The sequence below is a fragment of the Artibeus jamaicensis genome, unplaced genomic scaffold (genome assembly GCF_021234435.1).
Source record: "Artibeus jamaicensis isolate MK-2021 breed Jamaican fruit bat unplaced genomic scaffold, CSHL_Jam_final scaffold_916, whole genome shotgun sequence".
NCBI classification, from domain to species: Eukaryota; Metazoa; Chordata; class Mammalia; order Chiroptera; family Phyllostomidae; genus Artibeus; species Artibeus jamaicensis.
The window spans coordinates 50,520,835-50,537,868 of NW_026522059.1; the positions used below are offsets into that span (position 1 = coordinate 50,520,835).

Below are 17,034 nucleotides of genomic sequence, written 5' to 3' on the forward strand. Positions count from 1 at the left end.
ATTATTCGATTTCTTCCCAGAAAATCTCGAGTTTCCCATTAAGATCCAGACCTAAATTTAATTAACTGTAATGGAGCTGGATTGCTCTCACATTTCATCCAATAAATGAAGGTACTGTGATTTTGTTGCCAGTGGAAATGGGGTCCTTTGTAGTGTTGCAAGAAAAGCATTTCAAGGACCCACATGAGAGGACCAGGCTTTAGTGGAAAATTCTATTGAACTGTAGCAAACATAAAAGACTGTCCCACGTTCAGCTTCCTGCCATGGAAAAAGTTCAGTTTTTGTCTTCATGAAGCCCAGAACAAAGGTTGAGATCCAGAAATTTTGTGCCACTGATTCAGATGCTATCAGAGTTTACTCCAGACCAGCCTTTATACCGGTCGGGTTGGCTTAGTCTGTGTCCTTGGCTTTGCTTTTGCTGCTGCTGTGCTCAGGCCCAGGCTTGGAGCCAGTGCGGTCTGCCGCAGGCACCAGGGCTGCTAAGCCTGCCTGGGTTATTTATCTCGGGCTTTGAAAACCAGGAACTTTTTCATACAAACCAATCAATTTCCCAATTCTACTCAGTCTTGCATTGAATCCTCCCTCTAACCTATCCATTTCCTGGATCTTCTGGGGTTCTTTGTCCCTTATGCAATCTGATCTTTTTCCCAGGTCTCACTGACAGGCTTTTAAAGTCACCATCCTGGTTCCTACTGCACATGCCCCACAGTAGAAGCACCTGCCTCTGCATCATCTTGACTTTTACTGCACATGTCCGTACTTCCCCATTGTTGTTTTATTCCTCCTCCTTCAGAGTTTAGGCAAAGGGCCTGGTTATACCCTGGGGATATGGGAAAGCTGGCCCTTTCTCTCTATACCAAGGAGAGAACAGTATTAATCCTCCTGGCAGGGCATGCTGTGATCCCCTGGGCAGTGTGTGAAGCTGTAGCTCCCTAGTAGCTTAAGCTTCTTAATGTTTGTCTTTTTGCTTCTTTCCTTTATTAATATCTAGCTACCTATGATAACAATTTTGTTACAATTTTTATCTCCTGAGTTTTGTCTTAGAATTCTCTATCTAATTAACTATAAATTCAGTTTCTAAAATTAGTTTAAAATTTTTCTCAGAGTGCTAAATTTCCGATTTCAAAAAATAAAAATAGGACCTGGCTGGTATGGCTCAGTGGATTGAATTCTGGACTGTGAACCAAAAAGTCCTGGTTTGATTCCCAGTCAGGGCACAGGCTGGGAGTGCAGGCCAGCTCTCCAGTGGGAGGAATGTGAGAGGCAACCAATCAAAATGTTTTTTTTCACACATGGGTGTTTTTCTCTCTCTCTTTCTCCCTTCCTCCCTCTTTCTCTAAAAATAAATAAATAATTTAAAAATTAACAAATATTAAAATAAAAAATAGTATGAGTACAAACCATAGAGATTTCAGGAAAAACTTTATGTACAAAAGAAAAATGTTGAAAAAATAAGGGTTAGTTATATCTTGTCATTAAGAGATGGTTATAAATCTGGCTGTTGAGGGAAGAATGAGTTACTCAGGTGGCCCTGAAAAAGTTGCTATCTCAACTACATGTTTTTCTAGACAGATCCCAGGGAGAGAGTTCCCATTTTCTTCCCATGGCAACATGAATTAAAAACCTAAATACTAAGAAAATCTTTTGATCAATAATTCAAGGAGAGAAAACTATGAAAAACAAAAAATCTGAAGGAAAATACTCTAAAGACAACTACACAGACAAGAGTGATATAAATATTACTGTCTACCTTAAAATTTTGGATAATCTTGTTTTCTCTTTCTACGTTACCTAGAATGTCTTTAATGAATGATTTAATAAGCTTTTTCTTTTAAGAAAGGGAAATGTGTTTGTAAAATACTTCCCAATTTCTAGGTATGTCTAGAAACTCTCAGTGACAACTTCCTAGCTCCAACAGCAACAAAAAAATTCTATAATTTAAAAAATATGTGATTTATTAATTTTATAGAGAGTGGAAGGAAGAGCATGAGAATAAAAAACATTGATATGACAGAGAAACATCAATTGGTTGGCTCCTATATGTGCCCTGACTGGGGATCAAAGATGCAACCTAAGTATGTGCTCTGAGCAGGAATTGAACCCACAACATTTTGGGGTATTGGATGATGCTCTAACCAACTGAGACACACTGGTCAGGGTGTCAATTTTTTTTGACAGAACAGTTTTAGGCTTAGAAGGGCTTTAGGCTTTAATTATTGACTCCCTGACTTATTCAACAAACATTTCAAGATAAAAAAGAAAGATAATCCATATGATGCTGGTATTTTGGGGGCAGAGTCAGTAACCCACTGTGGGATTTTAGCTTCAAGCAGGAAAGCATCGAATTCAAGCCAGCATGGTGTTAAAGGGAAAGGTGAGTTTATTAGTGAGTAGTGAAACAGAGAATGGGCTAACCCACAGACAGAGCAGCCCCTCTTTATTGGACTTTGCTGCCTTTAATGAAGTTTATTTGATTGAAGGTATGGCATTCAATGAGGGGGAGGAATATTCAGAATTTTTTAAGGAAAGGGGTAAAGGCTTCTTGGTAGAGCTCCTTTGGCCATTTTGTGACCTTTTATGGACTTTTTTATTTTCTCTCATGGCGGTACAGGGTATGTCATTTAATATGCTAATATATTACAATGAGTGTATAGTGAGGTTAGGGGTTACTATTAGGTGAAATTAGTCACAATATTAGATGGAGCTGGCTTGCTGGTTCTAAGCCATAAATTCACTGGAGGTTGGTTTTCTTGTCTCCTTATCAGTTATAGCCTCTTTGACTCATGCTTTATCTCTTATGTACTGGATTATATCAGTGGACAAAACAAATTACAAAAAAGTCAGTGCCCTTATGGAATACTTACTTTTTAGTTCAGGATGGATGAAGAAGGAAGAAAACAAGTAATAAATGTAAATAATGAATAAAAAATAACAGGTTAGAATCTGATAAGGGTAATGGAAAAGAATAGAACAGGATATAGGGTATTGGGAACTTGGAATCCCAACTAGTAAATATTAAGGATCTTAGAATAGATTAGTCTTAACTTATTTACCATTTAGTGGCATGTGATTTTCCTCATAAATCTTAATCAATAAACTGCATGGGGGAGAGAAACAAAATTTCCTCTACTACCAAGGTTCTTCTAGCTGGTCTAATAATCAAACACACATGAGACAGATTAAAAGAAAATAACCAAATTTAATACATTTGTATGTATGGGAACTCCACGTACATGTGAGAATCAGAAACCCTCACATGCAAGAAAAGTTCAGAAGTAGAGAGGGGATGAGTTATATAAGCTTTCCTGAGCTAGAAATGAGGTAATATACCCGGGACCTTCAAAAGGTCACTGTGCGATGTTAAGAACACAAGTTTAGTAAACAGAAGTTTGCTCTTCCCTATAGATAGTTCAAAAGAGCTTCTCTTTGGTAATCTCTTATTATGGGCAAGGCCTCTGATTTAAGTTCCTCTAGGTGGTTAAAGAGAGGGACAGAAGTTTCTCTTGAGCTTGTGGCTAAAGTTGCCTTTAGCTCAAAATAATCTGCAAACCCTGGAGGCACATCTTATGTGACTCTTTCTGAACCCACACAACTGATTAATAATAATAACGATAACTCCTTTTTATTAAGTATTTCTGTGTTCTAATTAAGCACTCACTTCCATCCAATCGTCAGTCACAAACTACTCTCCCTTTTATCAGATAAGAGATTATAAACATTGCTTGTCAGGCACACACAGAGTATAAAGAAAAGACAGACTTAGGAACCAGTGCAGCTTATGCCAGAGACTTCTCACTGAGTTGGTGAGGGTGGTTGGGTAAATACTGAGCTCCTGGAAAATAGTGATAAAATGTTAACTGAGTCATGGGATTGAATTTCAAATTGAGTAACACAATTTTCAATATTTTATTTTTCATATTTCTTCTTAATATTCCAGAACAATAAAGAACTACTTGCCAAGGAAAAGTTGTAAACCACTTCTTAAGAACTACTGCCTATCTTATATTTAAGTATTTTGGCTATTTAGTGTTAAAAATAGGCATTCATGGAGGGGTAGAAATATCTGTTATAAAATAACTTAATGTCTTTGGAAAAAAAGTGGCTTAGTAGGTATACTTATTTTGAAAATAGGGAAATCCCAGTGGAATTTAGATAATCTTTTCAACTAAACTATCTTTAATTATTATTATTTTTTTATTTTTAGAGACAGGAGAAGGGAAGGAGAAAGAGAGGGAGAGAAACATCAATGTGTGGTTGCCTCTCACATGGCCCCCACTGGGGACCTGGCCTGCAACCCAGGCATATGCCCTGACTGGGAATTGAACTGCGACCCTCTGGTTTGCAGCCTGCGCTCAATCCACTGAGCTACACCAGCTGGGGCTCAACTAATCTATCTTAAATGTGCTATACAGGATGGGACAAAAGTAGGTTTTCAGTTATTTATATGGAAAATAATATAATTAATAATATACCAATAAACTCTATGTTTCACATACTCACAACCATAAATCTACTTTTGCCCCATTGTATGCTTCTTTTCTACAAGACATTTTATTCTTTAATGCACTTACTTGATTTTCCAACTATTGTTTTCAACTGTCTCAACTCTGTAATATACAAACAATTTTTCTGCAGTTATTTCAGAGATTCATTGCATTCTATATGAGTGGTTAACTTATTTTTGTTTCTTTTTTCATATTTCATTTGCTCAATGAGAAAAATGCTGCAACATTCTTATAATTTTGTTTTATACTATTATTGTGTTTTTACTGAAAAGTGGATCTGATACTAATTAAGGACATGCAAACTATGGCTTTCCCATGTTGCATATGCAGACTCCACTTTCCTATGTCTATTCATGCCAGTGGAGGCTCTCTTGTCTTTCAGCACACAGAAGGGTCTGCTCTCAGTCACTAGCACAGAGCTACTTAGTGATATGATGGAAACACATGTTTATCTGGTATTTGAGCCCTAAATAGAAATTTCTACAATGGGCAGTATTGCTATACATTTTTAAAAATGACTATTTAACATATAGCCATTCTTTATTTGAAAAATAAAAACTTTCAAAGTCACTTCTTATTAAATGTTGGATTTCACAATGAAATTCTGAATAAGTAGATAAGTGTCTTGGAAGTACTTTCTACAAGTGAATACATTTCACAAGTTTATTTAAATTTTATGTAGTATTCCTTAACATACTATTCATAGCATCTATAATTTTTAACTAAACACTGCATTATTTTTTTGGTTTAAAAAACACAATACAGCACTGGCTGGTGTAGCTCAGTGGATTGAGCATGGGCCTGTGAACCAGACAATCGTGGTTCGATTCCCAGTCAGGGCACATGCCTGGGTTGCAGGCCAGTTCCCAGCAGGGGATGCATGAAAGGCAACCATACATTGATGTTTCTCTCCCTCTCTCCTTCCCTTCCCCTCTAAAGATAAATAAATAAATAAATAAATAAATAAATAAATAAATAAACAAATAAATAAATCTTAAATAAAATAAATAAATAAAATAAAAAACACAATACATTATCTTCTTTTTTTTCAGGGGGGAGCGGAACATAACATTCCAGTTGTCATTTCAAAAATCTCCAAGGAGCAAAGAGGTAAAGTGTCAAGAGAATTATACAGTAGCCATTCCTTTGTAAGCCATTGTTATTGAAGAATATGATGATATTTAAGAATCATAAATTAGTATGGCATTGACTAGCTAATTAGTATGTGATTGATCAGCTTCCCCAAGATCAGGCAGTAAGTGATTCAGTCTGATTCCCGAGTCTATGCCCTTTATTATTCCAGGGAAGGACTTCATGAAAGATAAGAGAACATATATCTCTGTATGGATTAGGGAGTGCATAACTTTTCAATTGTTTCATTAAACAAACATACAAACATATGTAATGAGAACAAGTCACATCAAGTATAAGCAATTTTAAATATATATTATTGGGTTGGCCAAAAAGTCATTTAGGATTTTTTTTTTTTTTTCACAAAAGTCACATTTTTCATTTTCACCAATAACTTTACTGATTTGAACATTTTTTTCAGGTTGTCTATCTCTCCTATTGGCTTCTAGTGGGTAGAAGCCTTGGGTGCTGCTAACATCTTCCAATGCATAAGACAGCCCCACAACAAAGAATTATTTGGCCAAGAAATTATTAGTACCAAGAAACTCCACAAACCACTTTTGACACATGCTGAGTCACAGCACTTTCTCCATACACTGCACAGATCTTTTTATGTGCTTAGTTGCATTTTTATCTTTCTTAAATTAATAAAACACAATATGCTATACATGCTATATATTTTCTTCCTTCAATATTAAGATGGCTACAGAAAAAGTCACCAGTTTTGATAAGTTTTTTAAATGCACACTGATATGACAGCTGTCACAATGCAATCTAACAAAATTGTTTCAAATGATGTTAAAAACAACTAAGTGATACTCGAGCCACTGCATAGAAAAAAATGAACTTTTGGGATAACCCAATATTTTCAGTTCCTATGTGCAATTTAACTCAATTAACCTTTCACATAAAATCTTATCTAGGGAAAATACTAAAGATATAAAGTGACTAAAATGTATAAGATAATCAAATGTTTAAAAAGAAATTTGAAGCTGGTTCAATGATTGATGAATCGAATGTCTACATCTAAACTTTTTCATAGACACCTTAAAATCATAAGTGTCTGAGAAAATTTAGTCATCCATGCAGAAGACAGGCTATTTTTTAACAACTGTAAAATCTGAAAGGGAACTAAATAGAAATATCTCAGTTTGTGTTTCAATATTTGGGCTGAATCACATGGTTACTTTTGTATTTCCACTCCTGTACATCTTCTAAGGTAACATCCACATAAAACTTTATTTTTGGGTTTTGAGTTTAATTTTAAAAACTTGTGTGTATGAAAAAGTAGCTGATGTATGATCAAGTGTCCTTTTTCATTCACAGCGGAACTTTCAGGTCTGCTCTTTATTGGGGATGCAATTCTACAGGTATACATTTTACTATTATTATTCTATGTCACCCAAAACATAAAATCACTTATAATGTATCACATAAAACTATGCTTTTCTTTCATTGCAGATAAATGGAATTAATGTGAGAAAATGCAGGCATGAAGAAGTGGTGAGTTTTCCTTACTCTTTCTTGATATGATTTTCCCCATGTATGAATGAAATTTTAGTACATTGCTAAATACTGTTTAATTTCTTTATTTAAGAAGATATAACATTGGTACAATGTACTATCATATTTACGAAGGATATCTTGATCTCTTGTTTTTTTTTTCATATTAGAAACAGATCAGGAGTACTGCCCAAAGAAATTCTTAAAGATGGTTATTTGTTAGGGTTTTTCTGTTTTTCTATTAATCCCTACCAATTAATGCCCACTAAAGTATATCTCTACATAAACTGCATCTCTAAATTTTTGCAAATGTTTAAAAGCTTATGAACAATAAACCTTTTATTGTTCATAAAATAAATAAATATAAGACTTACTCCTGTAAATTCGCAGACAGTAGCAGGGGCAGTTGGACCATCATATAAAGACTGTGTATGTTGTGTATCTGTGTATGTGTGAGAGGGAGAGAGAATTTAAAGAAGCTTAATCTCAAGGCAAGCAGTTTTAACACTAATCAGAATGGTCATCAATTTTTTACTGTGGTGGTTTTTTTGGATTTTGGTAAATGTGAGGATCTAAAACCCTGGCCTCAGATACTAAAATCCACTCTGTTTATGTGGGCCCATTAATTTGGATTTTAAACAGTCAGCTCAAGTGGTTCCATTGTAGGTGGCTTCTAAACTATCCTTTGGGAGAAACTGAAAGGTTGAGAAGCTTCTGTTGGGGATGGTGAGGTGGAATAAATATTATGCAGAAAGAAATAGGACAGTATTAGAGACTGGAAAATATTAGTCATGCTTGATATTTTTTATTGTTATTCAATTACAGTTGTCCCAATTTTTCCCATTGCTCTTCCCTGTCCCGCATAAGCCCCCCACTCCCTCAGTCAGTCCCCACCTTGTTGTCCAGTACTAACTATGGATCTTTTACACGAGTCCCTTGACTAGACCCTTCCTCTTCTTTCCCCTGTTATCCCTCTCCCCCCTTCCCTCTGGTCATTTTCAGTTTGTTCCTTATTTCTATGCCTCTGGTTCTATTTTGTTCATTTGTTTGTTTTGTTTATTAGGTGAGATCATATGGTATTTGTCTTTCACCACCTGGCTTATTTCACTTACCATAATGCTCTCCATATCCATCTATGCTGTCTTGAAGGGTAGGAGCTACTTTTTTCTTTCTGCTGTATAGTATTCCATTGAGTAAATGTACTGCATTTTTTTGATCCACTCATTTACTTATGGGCCCTTAGGCTGTTAATTAACATTTGTAGAATTTCTGCATCAGTTCACATGGGCAACTGTAGAGGAGAACTTATGTTTAAAACTTTACACTTGAGGGTCAAACAAAATGAAAAATACTACAACCCTTTTGCTTTTTAGAGCTCAGAGGGTTTTTTTTCAATTGCACTGCTCCTCTGCTAAAAGCAATCTGGAAAACTCTCTGATATATGTACATATTTTAACCTCAAAGAAGCTACCTGAAGTGTCTGTGGAAATCCACATTTCTACAAGTAGTGATCTTACAGAGGATTCTTGATTATGAGCACTTGGAATAACTAATCAGGATTCATTAGCAGTCATCACTATCTATCCTTTGTTTTCTTAAAAATCTTACTTGGCTGCCCCTATTGTGACTCTGTTGTGGACTTTATGTAAAATTTACATATTTCAAGTCTCAAGTTTCTTATAAATATGTACATAGAAAATATTTTTTTAGACAAGTGAGTGAACAGCATAGCAAAGAGCACTCTGCAGATTTATGTTAATTTTAAATATTGCTTTTTATTAAATTTATTTGGGTAACATTGGCTAATAAGATTATGTAGTTTTTAAATACATCATCTGCATATTGTACTGTGTATTTACCACCCCAAATCCAGTTTCCTTCCATTAGCATTTACCCCTGTTTTACCTCCATTACCATTTACCCTTGTTTTACCTCTTCTGCCTCCATCCACCCCCTCCAGCAATCACCCTACTAGTATCTGTAATCTGTGTCCATAAGTCTTTCTTTGCCTTTGCTTAATCCCTCAATCTTTTTCACCCAATTCCCAACCCTTTCCCCTCTGACGTCAGTTTAATCCATGTATCCGTGAGTTTTGCCTGGACTTTGTTAATTTATTTTATCAGATTCCACATTCCACATATAATTCAAATCATATGGTATTTCTCTTTCTCTGACTAACTTACTTCATTTAGCATAGTACTGCCCAGGTCTATCCATGCTGTCATAAAGATGGAATTTCATTCCTTTTTTTTTTTAAGACTTTATTTATTTATCTTTAGGGCGGAAGGAGAGAGAGAGAGAAACATCAATGTATGGTTGCCTTTCGTGTGTCCCCTGCTGGGAACTGGCCTGCAGGGAACCAGCCTGCAACCCAGGCATGTGCCCTGACTGGGAGTTGAACCAAGATCCTCTGGTTCACAGGCCTGTGCTCAATCCACTGAGTTACACCAGCCAGGGCTGAATTTCATTCCTTTTTAAAGCTAAGTAGTATTTCATTGTGAAACTGTACCATAGGTTTTTTATCCATTCGTCTACTAATGGGCACTTGAGCTGCTGCTTTTAAATCTTGGCTATTGTAAATAACACTGCAATCAACATAAGGGTGCATATATTCTTTTGAATAAGTTTTTTGGGTTTATTTGCATATATTCCCAGAAGTGAAAATGCTGGGTCTTAAACAGTTCCATTGTTAGTTTTCTTGAGGTAGCTCTATATATACTTTTCACAGTGGCTACACCAGTCTGCACCCCCACCAACAATGCATTAGGGTTCCTTTTTCTCCACATTCCTGACAATACTTGTTGTTTGTTGATTTGTTGATGATGGCCATTCTGACACATGTGAGATGGTATTTCACATTTTTAATTGGCATTTCTGTGGTGATTGGTGACAATGAGCTTCTTCTCATATGTCTATTGGCCATCTGCATGTCCTCTTTGGAGAAGGGTCAATTCAAGTCCTTTGCTCATTTTTTCATTGAATTTTTTTGGTGTTGTGTTTTATAAATTTCTTATAAATATTAGATATTAAGTCCTTATCAGATGTATCATTAGAGAATATGTTCTATTTAGTGGGTTGTTTTTCCATGTTTGCCATGTAAGCAAAGATATTTTAGTCATTTTTTCAAAAGTACAAAATGAGTTTAAATTCATTATACAGGGAGCAAAAACAAGTACATTCTTTTTTAGAACCACATGCTGTTATATTAAATAGCTTTTGTAATTTTCCCTTCGGAGGCAGTCAGCATGCTAAAGACAAACAGTGATGGACTTTTGAAGAAGCAGATTAATATGGTATTAAAGGCTAGAATGCAGCAATAATGCCATTTCTTAAAGGTGTTCATTCCTTTTCAAAGAAAAGGAACTTAAAATTGCATTGCAAGTTATAGTGGTCCTTCACAATAAACTCTTATTTTCAAGATTCTTAACCTTACCGCATTTGATATTAATACTCTTACTTAATTTCAATTTTTAACTTTTCAACAGTAATATGATGCTTTTGTCCTCACTATCAATCACCTAAACAAATAGACTAACTACATACAACACAGTGGGACTAAGAATGGATGTACATGGGCAGAAAAATCACAAGAATCTCAGAGGATGCAGATGGTCTTTAAATAGCATGCTGATATACCACATTCCTTATTCCAATCTGTGATTCACACAAACTTTCAAATTCAGGAACAAATTGGGTAGGTATGACTATATATTGTTTGGGCATGTAAAGTTTCTTTTATTAATCATTGATATTTTTAGTAATTCTGTATTTGGCTCTATCAGTTTCACTGTTAGGAAGCCTTCAATAGTATAGCTTTTACTTTCGTTTTGAAATTTAAGGTTCAACTTTTTGCAGAAGGGGATCCCATGTTGTCTATTGTGGTAACTCTGTAGAATTGTCAATGGAATTATTTATCCAAGTACCTAGAATTAGATTATTGAAACAGTTGCATCCCTATGTTTCTGTCTAGGAGAGTAATAAGTCAATTCTGGGCTTCACCCACACCATACAAGGCGTTCTTCCTAGAAGATTGCTAAGGAAAAGAAGCTCCCAAAGTTTCCTCATTAAGAAAGACTCACTGGGCAAATGCTGCTTTGCATGTGACCCAATGAGAAGATAGCAGGAAACTGGGTATAGAAGGATTTAACACTGGGAAAAAAATTGCATACAAATCTTAGCTCTGACCACTAAGTAATATTATATTTTCAGGTAAATAAATTTACTTTTTCTGTCTCCTCCTTAATCACCTGTAAAAATAAACTAATAATAATTCTTTTTTATGTGTAATTTTTATTCTGAAATGTAAAGCTCTTCTGAATTAAAATACAGTTGACATATAATATAGTAGTTTCAGGTGTAGAACCATAAGATTTCACATTTATATACCTTATGACAAAGTGATCACAAAAATTCCACTACCCCTCTGTCACCATATGAAGTTATTGTGATATTATTAATATTATTTCTATTCCCTGTGCTGTACTTTATATCCCCATGACTTATTTATAAGTTTGTATTTCTTAATTTCCTTAACTGTTTTTCCCATAGCCCCACCATCCAATCCTGTGGCAGTTATCAATTTTTCTGTATCTTTGGGTCAGTTTGTTTTGTTTGTTCATTTTAGCTTTTTTAAATTACACATGTAAGTAAAATGATACAGTATTTGTCTTTCTCTGACTTAATTTCATTTAGCGTAACACCCCGTAGGTCTATCCATGTTGTTGCAAACAAGTCCTGATTCTTGACTAATGGCACTGATGGCTCGTGAGGTGGCACTCAAAGCTTTTGCCATAGCACAGACTAATCTGCTTATTTCTACATTTGAGTAGGTTACCATGGCTGGTATTACAAATATGGTTAAAGACACATATTCGGCAAGGCTAAAAAGGTGTAAATCACTGTTACAATTAGGTGTAAATCACTGTTATAATCTAGCCTGGGTCAGGTGGGGCTTCTGAGCCATAAATACCACCAGTCTTCCCCAAGAGCATGGTTCCCCAGAACCACAGCTAGAACATAGGCAACAACAATCCTTCTGTATATTAGAAACCATCCTGTGAGCAATTCAATGTGAGATAAGTATAAGATACATCATTGGTGGTGGTGCAATTCATCTTCATACCTGCTGAGAGCACAAAACACTTTTTAGTACAGTTGACAAAAGTTGCACACTCTCTAGCTGGGGCTATATTAGCGACCTTCAAGGAAAACATTTCCCTGTCCTTTATAGTCACCACTGGTCCCCAATTATTCATATCAGAGCAGGTCATTTTCCTTTTGATATGCTCAAACACAGTATAATTTCTAAGGCTTTCCAAGGGAGTACAAACACCTACAATACATGAAGTGAAACTTTGTTCAGCGTAAGTTCCTCCTACGAGACAAAAGTCAGAAATATTCAGAATATTTTTGGTAAATATACCCAAATATTTTTATCTCAAGGGGTTAAACAAGAGGTAATGAAAAAGTCATAAGTCATTGTTTTTGAAAGATGACTTTCAGGTCTTCATGAGTTATGATGGCCCATTGTTCCTCCAGTGCTTTCTTTATTCTCGTTTGATGAATCCAAGGTTTTATTCCTCCCAACTTCACTGCAGTTGAAGAGGTGAGGAATGTGTCCCGAGGTCCAGTACACTTTTCTTCTGGGTGGCTTTCTGGAAATGTCATCCAAGTCTTGGGTAGCACCTTATCTACAGTCTCGAAAGAATGTAGCAAACTTATAGGGGAGAGGTTTCTAATATAGGCAAGGTCATTAATTACAGCTAAGTTCTGACTTAAATGTTACACATATTTTTTTACCTTCACTTCTTGATCTATGTACAACTTTCTCACCCCAATCATAACCTGAAATCATAACCTGTACACAGTTTCACAGGGACTCAACCGAATTCCACTTTGAGGAGTCACCCTTATCCTTAGCAGGGCAATGGGGAAAGCTTGATGCCAATGAAGATTAGTTTCTTGACATAGCTTGGCTATATTTTTCTTCAAGGTGTGATTTATCTTCTCTATCTTCCCAGAAGCCTGAAGTCTCCATGTTGTGTGGAGTCTCCACTTGATTCCTAAAATTTACTAACCTTCTGTGTAATTTCTGAAATGAAAGCAGGTCTGTTATCACTCTGGATACTTCCAGGGAGGCCAATGTGAGGGATTATTTTTTTCGGTAAGGCTTTTACTACTTCCAAGGATTTCTCCATTCTAGTACAATAGGCTTCTACCTGTGGGGGTGCTTTGCCTGCAGAGTCCCCCATCTGCCACAGATGGAAATAAGTCTACCAAGACATTATCCACTTGGGGGAGGAAAGATGGTCAATATCTCAAAAGAGAAGGGCCTTGAGCCTGCTCCTCAATGGGCTTTTATTGGTTATAATTTGCATAGGAATGTAAAGCTCATCAATCATTGTCAGGCAGTGACGATCAAACAACAGATAATATTCAAAGAACTATGAGGGCTTATTCTGAGTCAGGGTCAGATAGCCAAAGGGCCATAAAACTTTGGGAAACAGACTCATTTCATGCTAGGACCTTTATCATTTAAATAGAGGGTATTCTTAGCAAAGCAAGTTTCACGGGATGTTTTGCATTCTTTTCTTAGGCCTGATTGCCCCAGAAATCCTCCCTTTCTAGCACAGGGCAACACCCATCTCCGGCATTCTTTCATGTTTAAGTCAGGTAGGGGAAGTAAGGCAGCCAAGAGATTAGGAGACTTCTCCCAGGCAGAATGAGGACTCAAGCTATATCAAAGTGGAGGGGTGAGGGTCTATCACCCCCTTTTTATATAGCTCCCCACGTTCTTCCCTGGTGGTCCCATCAAGACCATACCTGTCTTAGGTCATCCCTCCCTTGAGGAATCTTACCTCTCATTGGCTAACCAGTCATCTGTCCAGGGCCAAGCAGGGTGAAGTAAAGGGGCAGAGGCAGCACCCCCTGCTGGGAAGATAAGCTCTGTCTCCTTAGTGGCTTATGGTCCCCAGGTCTTTTTCTCAGCCTTAGCCATGGAGGGTTACAGCTTCTGAAACAAGACAGGGTGGTTCCCAACATCTACCCATCCTGAAAAGGTGTCAACAAAGATTAACAAATATTTCCACCCTCAGACCCCTGGTATCTGAGTAAAGTCTATTTGGCAGTCCTCAAATATCCTTGGTATTGTGGGGATCTGTCTTGGAGTTGTTCTTCTGGCACACAACACATCTAGAAATTACTTTCAGTATGGCTTTAGAAATTCCAGGACCTGTGAGCCATGGTTTGACATAGGAGGTTTATGAGTCTCTTCCATAGTGTGTGGCCTCATGCAAATGCTTCATGACTGGCTCTACTAAATGTTCAGGAAGCAGTATAACTCCTTTCTTATTTTTTTCATCCCCTATCAGTACCTTCTTCATCAAAACCCCAACCCTTAGCTTTATCTAAGTCTGCAGTTGAATATTCAGGGTCAAATTGTGACAAGTCTAGGATAGATATCAAAGGCATTATAAATGCTTCTTTAGCTGCCTCTTTTGCTGCTAGGATCAGCCAGATTGTTTCCTCTGGCTGCTTCAGTAACCTCTTTCTGATGCCCTGGGCAGTGCATAACTGCCGCCTGTATAGGTACTTGAACAGCCTCTCATAATTTAAAAATTTCTGCTTTACTCTTATTTTTCTTTTTATTTGGGGGTTAACAGTTCTTTTTTCTTTCCAGATGGAACGATGTGCATCCAAAATTAGGAAAGTGTACTTTGAGTTGGTATACACATTCACTCTCTTTTTTTGTAACAATTCCAGTGCCCTCAGTGCAATCAGTTTAGCTTTCTGAGCAGAGGTGCCTGGTGGCAAGGCCTAGGCCTCCCCTACTACTTCGAGAGTCACAACTGCATACCCAGCCTGTTTTCTTTGTCCATATAACTGCTTCCATCTGCAGAGACAGTCCAGTCTGCTTCTTCTAGAGGATGGTCCTGTAAATCAGTTCTACTAGAATACACTTCATCAATTATCTCAGCATAGTCATATAATAGTGCAGCTGAGTCAGGCTCCAGGGAAGAGAGGCAGAATTAAACTTACTTACAATTTTGAGTGAGCCATTGAGATTGTAGAGGGGAATGGGCTGGTACCTGCCCATTCTTCCAGCAGTGAGCCACAAACTTCCCTTTTGCTCCAGCAATACTTGCTGGGGCACATAACTGGTATAGGCTGTCCTTAGGAAAGCTTTTCTGGTTCCTGTAAGAGCTTGCAGGTGGCTTGCCACAGCTTTCAAGCAGACTGGCCACACCTGGAGAATAAAGTCTAGTTTCCTTAACAAGTGTGCAGTGGGTTGTGGAACATCATTAAGTATTTGGGTGCGGACTCCTAGACCAATGCTCTGTCTCTCCTGCACATATAATTGAAAGGACCTCAGTAGATTTGGAAGCCCCAAGGCCAATACAGAAGCCAGGTATGCCTTCAGGGACTCAAAAGCCTGAGTGTACTACTTTGTCCACTCTACAGGGCTATATTCTGGTCCCTTAACAGCTTCATACAGTGACTTAGCAGTGAGCCCAAAGTTTGGAATCCAAATGCAGCAGTATTTCCAAGAGTCCTCTTAACTGTTCCCTGGTATTGGGAGGGTTCCTCTGTGGACTTTTGTTGCACAGCCTGCACCACATTCAGACTGTTCTGCTTAGGGATGCCATCCCTCATTCCCTCAAGGATGCACCCCTTATAATGCTGTAAGAGAGGAAGGACATTCATATTAGGGCCCCATTTAGTCTCAGTTAAAGATATTGTCCTAGTAGGGTAGAGAGCCCCATCTGGATTTTCTTGGTGTAATCTCTGAACCTCTTTATTTGCCTTATCCAACACCAGCTTCCGCTTACCCCTCACAAGCAAAATATTTAATAAGGCTTGTATGTCTGCACAATTGGGATGATGATTGGAAGAAACTGTTGCAACCACAGCAGTCATTTTAGCAGGATCATCCCTGTAAGTGTTGCAGGAAAATGAAGCAACCAGACACCGAGGGTTTCTGGAGTACGAGGTTTTATTAATGTGCACGGGCGAATAAGAGTCAGTATCCAAATTCTGAGCACTGAACAAAGGATTCTTGGGGTTTATATAGTCTACAGGGTCTTCCTGTCTATGTAGCAAAGCAGAATACAGAAGCGGAATGTGGAAGTTAGTTCTAGCAATGGGGCAGAAGCAGAGTACAAAGGCTAAATTCGAAGGTCAGTTTTTAACAGCAGCGGTGTTCATCTCAGTCCTAGCTAATGCACTGTTGTTTACTTATCCTAGACAGCCCCATCATTCTCCCTCGGGCGCCTGGGGCCTGGGCAAATAAAGGTTAAACAGAGGTTCTTCAAAGTTTCCCACATCATAAGAAGGATTTGAGCTTTTCCACTTTAACAGATCTGATGTAGAAAACAGAGTATGTGCCCAATAATATCCAGCAGGCTGGCCCTCTGGGCCTACTCCCACTGGAAGTCTCCAAAAATGATACTGCCCTGCCCCCGTAGGGGCTTGTCCTCCACCAAATTTGGTTCCCTGATGGGTTTGAGACAGCAATACCAGTACAGGCACACTTTCCCCATTTCCCTCAGCAGAACAGATCCCCCTGGCTGGAGAGGCCTGAGAGCTCTGACTGTGCTCACAGTGGTCATAATATCTAGGTCTCCCTGGTCCCTCTCCTCTCAGCTTCTGCTGTCTTTCACATGCAAATTCCCTTTTACCTGAACCATTAACTTGTTTTTTTTTTCAATTTTGCATCTTTATCATGTAAACTCATTAAAAAATACTTCTAGGTAAGGCATTTTGTCCCACTTCCCTGATTTTCAACAAAAAAACAAATAAAAAACTCTAGTTACACTGTAATAGAGTAATTTGCAGTCTCATTCAGTGGCCAGCACTCTCCCGAGTCTTGATTATCCAATACATAAACCAAACAGTG

The 17,034-nt window shown here is 37.6% G+C and overlaps 1 protein-coding gene across 1 annotated transcript in view; it reads left to right on the top strand.

Annotated features, from left to right (window-relative positions):
- Positions 1-17,034, top strand: part of SNTG1 (syntrophin gamma 1) — a 364,140-nt gene that overhangs the window by 62,484 nt on the left and 284,622 nt on the right. The window contains exons 4-6 of the mRNA XM_053661064.1: positions 5,558-5,615; positions 6,963-7,006; positions 7,098-7,139. Of these exons, the coding sequence (XP_053517039.1) occupies positions 5,558-5,615; positions 6,963-7,006; positions 7,098-7,139 (144 nt within the window). The remainder of the gene's footprint in view (positions 1-5,557; positions 5,616-6,962; positions 7,007-7,097; positions 7,140-17,034) is intronic.